At 41.7% G+C, this 7,614-nt stretch overlaps 1 protein-coding gene across 1 annotated transcript in view; it reads right to left on the bottom strand.

Annotated features, from left to right (window-relative positions):
* Positions 1-7,614, bottom strand: part of LOC107743914 (protein FAM179B-like) — a 24,845-nt gene that overhangs the window by 12,061 nt on the left and 5,170 nt on the right. Inside the window, exons 4-14 of the mRNA XM_016557363.1 lie at positions 6,722-7,033; positions 5,241-5,404; positions 4,937-5,160; positions 4,193-4,263; positions 3,921-4,106; positions 2,664-2,965; positions 2,465-2,585; positions 2,191-2,388; positions 901-1,018; positions 697-802; positions 319-554 (exon numbers count right to left, since the gene is read on the bottom strand). Of these exons, the coding sequence (XP_016412849.1) occupies positions 319-554; positions 697-802; positions 901-1,018; positions 2,191-2,388; positions 2,465-2,585; positions 2,664-2,965; positions 3,921-4,106; positions 4,193-4,263; positions 4,937-5,160; positions 5,241-5,404; positions 6,722-7,033 (2,038 nt within the window). The remainder of the gene's footprint in view (positions 1-318; positions 555-696; positions 803-900; positions 1,019-2,190; positions 2,389-2,464; positions 2,586-2,663; positions 2,966-3,920; positions 4,107-4,192; positions 4,264-4,936; positions 5,161-5,240; positions 5,405-6,721; positions 7,034-7,614) is intronic.

The raw sequence follows: 7,614 nt of genomic DNA, 5'->3' as shown, positions 1-7,614 counted from the left end.
TAAAGCTTCTGTAAACAAACACTCCTCAAAAGATTCTCAGGATCAAATTTGAGACTCTAAAACATGATTGATGGATAATCAAGTAAAGCTGAGCTGCTTCAGTCCAGTAAGTGTTCATCTGGAGATATTACTGCAGTTATTCTGACGCTTACTTGATCAAAACCAGTCAAGATCGAGAATTACACTGAAAGAGCTTCGACTGGATAAAACTCTCTAAACTGTCAATCAGAGACAGAAGGTGTGCAGCAGATTGAGTGACAGCAGAGTTGGATCGCTTCGAGGTGTGTGTGTGATCATGTGACGCAGGTGATTTCTGACCCGAGTCCTCCGGCGAGCAGCGCGTTCATGCTGCGTGTGAGAGTGCAGTGCTGCACCATGCTCTCCAGTGCTCGCTCCACGTCTTGTCTGATGAAGGCGTTGCATTCTCCGGCTTTCTGCAGCAGAGCTCTGACCGTCCCATCCAGCTCCTGATCCATTCCCTTCTGCAGCACCGCGAACATCTCTCCCAGCGTCACCACAGCCACACGAGACACGCCGGAGCGCAGGTTACGAACCTTCATCAGAGAGAGACACACATGAGATCAATCATGAGAAGAGTTTGTTTCATCACTAATTACCACTGTTACTTCCATGATTTATGAATGCGATGCTGCTCTGAATCAATGTTTGCAAGCGTGAGCTGCAGTAGTGACTGACCTCCTGAATGAGAGCGAGACACACGTCATGAATCCTGCTCATGAGCACGTCAGGATGATACTGAGCCAAACTACGCAGGAAGTTCATCCCCTCGATCTTCTTCTCCCTTCACGAACAAAACAAATTTACGCTAACGACTTTACAAGAGGATCTGTGGATCTCTCGCTGTGTGTGATGAACGATCACATCTGCTGTCAGACTCACCAGTCGTCTGAGGCGATCAGTCTGAAGCTCTGCGTCAGCGCCAGCTCCGGTTTAGAGAACGGCCGCAGGTCTGCCTGATTCTGACCCTCTTTCTTCAGACTCACAGGAATCAGCTCATCTGATGGACACACGTGAACAACAGCCTCAGTGACAGGCTGATCATATCTGACATGACATTCAGGAAGATTGTAGAAGCTTTTATCCAAATCAACCCGCGGTGCATTTATAGTAAACATGTCATCAGTGTGTTTCCTGGGAACTGAAGCCATGACCTTGTTGACCTTGGTGAGATACATCAACCACTTACTGACTAAAGCTGCAGTCACACTAGCAACACTTCAGTGAAGTTTTGCAGGAAAATAGTCCATTGTCAGTAGTGTAGTGATGTATGAAGCACAACTCAGACACTTTCAGTCACTTTAAAGCCAAGCAGCTTTCTGTGGGTCAACACGGTGAATCTGCATGACTGACTGAAGGCAATGCGAAATATGCATTTAGAAATCTTTTGGATTCCTATTAAAATGACAGGACTTCGCCTGTAAAAATTCACCAAAAAAAAACCAAAAAGTAAATGTGAGCGAGTTTTAACAGATGTGTTAGTTTCCTGTAGTATCACTGCTGCTCAAAAGTCTGGGGTTAGTACGATTTTTCTGATGTTTCTGAAAGTAGTCTCGTCTGCTCGCAAGTGCTGCATTAATTTGATCACAAATACAGTAAAAACAGTGAAATATTATTAGAATTTAAAACAGCTGTTTTCTATGTGAATATCTGTTAAAATGTAATTTATTTCTGTGATCAAAGCTGTACAAACAGCTGTTTTCCAAGTGAATATCTGTTAAACTGTAATTTATTTCTCTGAATTTTCAGCATCATTACTTCAGTCTTCAGTGTCACATGATCTTCAGAAATCATTCTAATATGCTGATTTGCTGCTCAAGAAACATTTCTGATTATTATCAATGTTGGAAACAGTTGTGCTGCACAATATTTCTGTGGAAACCGTGATACATTGTATTTTTCAGGATTCACAGATGAACAGAAAGTTCAAAAGAACAGCATTTATTCGAAATAGAAATCTTTTGTAACATTATAAATGTCTTTACTGTCACTTTTCATCACTTTAATGTGTCATTGATGAATAAAAATATTGATTTTTTTTTTTTTAATCTGACTGTCCCCAAATTTTTGAACAGTGATGTAAAGTCTGAAGCAGATTTAAATAAGTGTTTGCGTGATTTTATTGTTCGCTGCACATACAGTGTGTGTATGTGTGTATATTTTCTCTCTCACCGGAGCTGTGTGACGCAGGCGGTCTGGTGCGGTTCAAACTAGACGCTCGTCTCAGTCGGGGTGCTGCGTTCCTATTGGGTGGGCCGGTCGGGGGGGCGGGCTGATGGGCGGGGCTTAGACATTTCACTGTATTCTGCGATCCAGTCGGGCTGGAGGGAGATTCATCAGAGAGCCACTCACAACCGTTCAGACTCCCGTCTGGAAAACAAACACAGAAACGGTGAGCACAGAGATGTCAGATGAGTGATGGCTGTCACTGCTGTTGACCTCTCACCTTTCACATCGTCGATGAGCAGGCGGTGTCTCATTGGGTCCTGAGCGGGGGGCGTGTCCTGCCGCTCCAGACGCCGCTGACGCATCTTGTCGCTCGCAAACCTAGAGAGTCTGACTCTCTCCTGTAACACACACAGATCACGTGACTCAGGATCACAGCGGAGGCTCGACTGAACGCCGTCGGTCTGTTTGAGACGCACCTCTGGTTCAGGACTGGCGTCAGACTCGAGGAGTGCGCTGGTGAAGGCGTGTCCGTACACGCCTGATGGAAGCTCACGGGTGATTTTACCGGCCGAGTCGCCCTGCTCAGGAGAAGACGCCACACTGAGACGATTGGGCAGAACAGCCGAACCGAACACTCCTGCAGACATGAGGGAAGAAGACGAGCGAGGATGAGAGCGGCTGTGCTTTAGATCAGCTGACAGTAAAACAGCGGTGAACTGACCTCGTCCGATCACGCCCTCCGACATGTCACGACTGCACGACACACGCTGCTGAGATCCTGAGAGAAACACCAGACATTTATTACATCAGAAACTACTCAACAGGACTCTCAAACATTATCAGACATTTTATACACCACCGGTCAAAGACTGGAAGAATTACGATTTTTTAAATGTTTTTTGAAAAAAGCATTTCTGCTCATCAAGGCTGCATTAATTTGATCAAAAATACAGTAAAAATAGTGAAATATTATTACAATTTAAAACAGCTGTTTTCTATGTGAATATCTGTTAAACTGTAATGTATTTCTGTGATGCGCAGCTGTATTTTCAGCATCATTACTCCAGTCTTCAGTGTCACATGATCTTCAGAAATCATTCTAATATGCTGATTTGCTGCTCAAGAAACATTTCTGATTATTATCAATGTTGAAAACAGTTGTGCTGCACAATATTTTTGTGGAAACTGTGATACACTACCAACACTATACACTACATTTGGGGTCAGTAAGATTAAAAAAAACAACAACCACAAAAAGAAATTAATACTTTTATTCTTCAAAGACGCATTAAACTGATCAAAAGTGACAGTAAAGACATTTATAATGTTACAAAAGATTTCTATTTCAAATAAATGCTGTTCTTTTGAACTTTCTATTCATCTGTGAATCCTGAAAAATACAATGTATCACGGTTTCCACAGAAATATTGTGCAGCACAACTGTTTTCAACATTGATAATAATCAGAAATGTTTCTTGAGCAGCAAATCAGCATATTATACTGATTTCTGAAGATCATGTGACACTGAAGACTGGAGTAATGATGCTGAAAATACAGCTGCGCATCACAGAAATAAATTACAGTTTAACAGATATTCACATAGACAACAGCTGTTTTACATTCTAATAATATTTCACTATTTTTACCATATTTTTGATCAAATAAATGCAGCCTATGTGAGCAGAAGAAATCTTTTAACTGGTAATGTATAAGGTTTGTTGAGTTCGGCTCACCTTTAGCGGGTCTGAGAGCACGGAGCGGCTCGCGGCCGGCGGCTCTGATCTGCAGTGATGATGATGATGATGTCATGTCGCTGGGCTTCTCCTCGTCTGGATCTAACGATCTGTTTGAGTAAACGAGTCTCTGACCGATCACACTCACATTCCCATCAGACAGACTCTTCTCCTGCTGCGTCACACCTGTAACACAAAACACACAGAGGACACGTAACTCACACCGTTTGACAGCACGCATGCAGCTGTGCTCGTGTGCTTCACATACACACCTCGAGCGCTGACGTCTGCTGTGACGTGTCTTCCTGATGGCACTCGTGGTTTCACAGCAGAGTTCACAGGGCTAGAGTCATGAAATAAACCAGAAATGAGAATTAAAACTACTGTACAGCGTCTGTTAGCACACACACACACAAACTTGAACACGGTAGGGTTGGGTATCGTTTGAATTTGATCAACTCCGATTCCAATTCTGCTTATCGATTCCGATTCTTTTCGATTCCCAGTTTCGATTCCAATGTGATCAATTAAAAAAATGATATAAAACATATTTATTCTGTGTCTCTTTTTGCAAAAGATTTAGTTGCAGCGGAATATTTGTACCCCTCCAGGCTTTTGTAGGCTTTTAAAGAGTCTCCGGAGTAACGTTAGGAGGGAAAGTTGATGAGGTAGTTGTAGATATCAGGATACTGCAGGTCAGGAAATCTATCCGTTCCTTTATTGATAGGCTACACGTTAAAAGCACCACGGGGGCATTATAGGGATCTCTTATGCTTAATCTATTAAGTTTTGCTATGTACAGGTCTCTGTCTTTTGAATTAAAGTAGGCAGTGAACTCTGTTGCCTTGAAACTCATGCTGGCACCATTCATTTCATATTCGCTCCCGGCTGTCAGCCAGCATGGTGGTGTGAACAGAATGGGTCACGTGACGTCCGGAGCTCTATTGGTATATAGCCAACCTCTAGGTTTGAGTGAATGATCTGGACTGGTTAACACTGGAGACGGAGCGACTGACCTGCTCTTGGTGCCGATGGGCGACGGGGGCGAGTACAGGCTGCTCAGGCCGCTCTCGCTCAGAGGGCTGGTGACGGATGGAGACGTCTGCTCCGGAGAATCAGGAACCAGCTCCAGCTTCACCGCCGAGTCTGGACTGTCTGGATCCGGCTCAGAGCTGCTCACGCTGACTTTGGCCCGCTTCTTAGCAGCGCTGTTCCTCAACGAGCGCAAGGAGTTCAGCATCTGAAGGAGCGACACACAGCTCAGAGTCACGGTCTGCTGACATCAGCGCACATACACGCGTGTCAGAGCGTCACGCTCACCTCCTCGCGGTCCAGCGGCTCGTCCTCGGGCTCTCCTGCGCCGCTGCTGACCGACAGATCCAGGTGCAGGTTTCTGTCCAGGTGTTTGTCCGTCTGTCTGCTGGTGTTTGGGCTCTGCCGGACGGATGGAGGCAGCGGAGAGCGTTTACTGCAGCTCACCTCACCTGTGACGCCATCAGAGGAGCTCGTTAATTAAGTATGTGAAGAAATGACATGGAAAATGCATGACATAATTTCCTTTTCAATGATAATAAATGGGTATTAATGTTTCTTCTCAAAAAGTGAATACTGAAATATAAAATGATTTAATAAAATGAAATGATACTCCAATTATGACACCAAATAATGCCAGTTTTAAAGGGGTCATGAACTGGGGAATCAAAATTCCCTTGATATTTTGACATATAACAGATCATTGTACTATAAAAGTTTCAGAACTCAAATCTTTCTTGTTAGTTTAAAATCAATTCTGTTATATCAAATCAATATCACATTTGCAATCATGCAGATATTGCATTAAAAATGCATTAAATACCTGAATCATTTTAACATTTTTCCAAAATTAATTGAACCAAATTAACAAGTTTAATCAACAGCCCCAAATATAATACAGTGCAGGGTTCGAGGCAAAAAAAGCTTTTTTTTTGGCGTAAATGTAATCCATTCTGAAGCAATAGTCTCATCAGTGCTCTATGAGGTCCTACTTTAATCAGCATATTTGTGATACTTGCCTTAAATTGATTTCTAGGACACTTTTTAACTTTATGAAGGGCAATATTTACCTAAACTTGCTAAATGTACGTGTCATCATTTACATCAAATTCTTACATTTTATCAATACATTCAGTTAGTATAATTAGACTCTGTATGGTTGTTTCCATTCAAATGAAATCAACAAACTCCATCTTTCCACTGCAGCGGAAACACTGGAGCTGCATCGAAAGTGACATTTAGATGTATTTACTCAGACTGTTTAATGGAGATAAGAGGTTCCATAAATGCATTTACACAGTAAAATTGCAAATGCATAAATAATGTTATAAGATTAATGTTTTACTTTTTTTTAAACATATAAATATGAAATGTTGGAAAATGCAATGATACTTTTAAATATGAAACCAAACCACCAGTAGGTGGCGGCAAGTCTTAATGAGTGAGTCACTGATTCAACCAATTCGTTCAAACGGCTAATTCATTCAATAAATAAAGTAAGTGACTTTTTTTATGAATGGCTCAGTTATTGTTTGTATTGATGTTTTAATGAGGTTACTTGTCCAGTTCACTTGCCCCTTCACAAAATCCACTTGTCCCGGACAAGCGTTAATGTCGAGCCCTGCAGTGACTGAAGTAGTTTTGTGTTTGATTGTCATGAATGATTACTTGAACACCTTACTTAGTGGACTACTGATTCAGTTTGTTCTGTGGCTTGAGTCGAACAGCTCTGAGGCGTGTGTAGGTGTATGTAGTGCATGTGTCCTGACCAGCGATGTCGCTCCTGCGGTGAGGGCTGAAGTCACGTTTGTTGGGCCACGTGTTGGACATGGACAGCGAGGGGTCAGCGTGGTTTCTGCGCGGTAAGGTCGGGGTCAGCAGACTCCCTGTTAGGGCAGTCAGCGGGTACGAGGGCAGCAGAAACGAGCCCGGAGGTGTGGAGCTAGTCGGGAGGGAGAACGTTCGCTCAGCGCCGCCCGACGGGAAACGACTCGTCTTGGGCAAACCTGTGGAAGAAAGCCAAACACTCAATACCTTCAGTTCAAGGAAAAATGACAATGTGACAAACATAAAAACAAGTACTTAATATCACGCTTTAGTCGAAAATTAAACGCATTGCCTTTACAACTAACTGACTGAGGCACTAAAATCACTAACTGGAAATAAATAAAAACTAAAACTGAAATAAAATTTTTAAATTAAAACTAAATATTAATATAAAAAAAAAACTAAAATAATAAATAAATAAAAATAAAAGTTACATTAAAATATTAAAAATATATAATAATACTAAAATGACACAGATCCTAATTCATTATGGTTCCCAAACTCTACTGCCAACTTTAATAAACCTTTAATAAAATCTGAACATATGTGGCCCTGCAGCACAAAAGCAGTGTTAAGTCGCTGGGGTATATTTGTAGCAATAGCCAACAATACATTGTATGGGTCAAAATTATAGATTTTTCTTTTATGCCAAAAATCATTAGGATATTAAGTAAAGATCATGTTCCATGAAGATATTTTGTAAGTTTCCTACCGTAAATATATCAAAACTTAATTTTTGATTAGTAATATGCATTGCTAAGAACTTCATTTGGACAACTTTAAAGGTGATTTTCTCAGTATTTAGATTTTTTAGCACCCTCAGATTCCAGATTTT

This window comes from Sinocyclocheilus rhinocerous, unplaced genomic scaffold, assembly GCF_001515625.1.
Source record: "Sinocyclocheilus rhinocerous isolate Xijiao unplaced genomic scaffold, SAMN03320098_v1.1 scaffold1068, whole genome shotgun sequence".
NCBI classification, from domain to species: domain Eukaryota; kingdom Metazoa; phylum Chordata; class Actinopteri; order Cypriniformes; family Cyprinidae; genus Sinocyclocheilus; species Sinocyclocheilus rhinocerous.
This window is presented reverse-complemented; position numbering and strand designations above follow the sequence as displayed.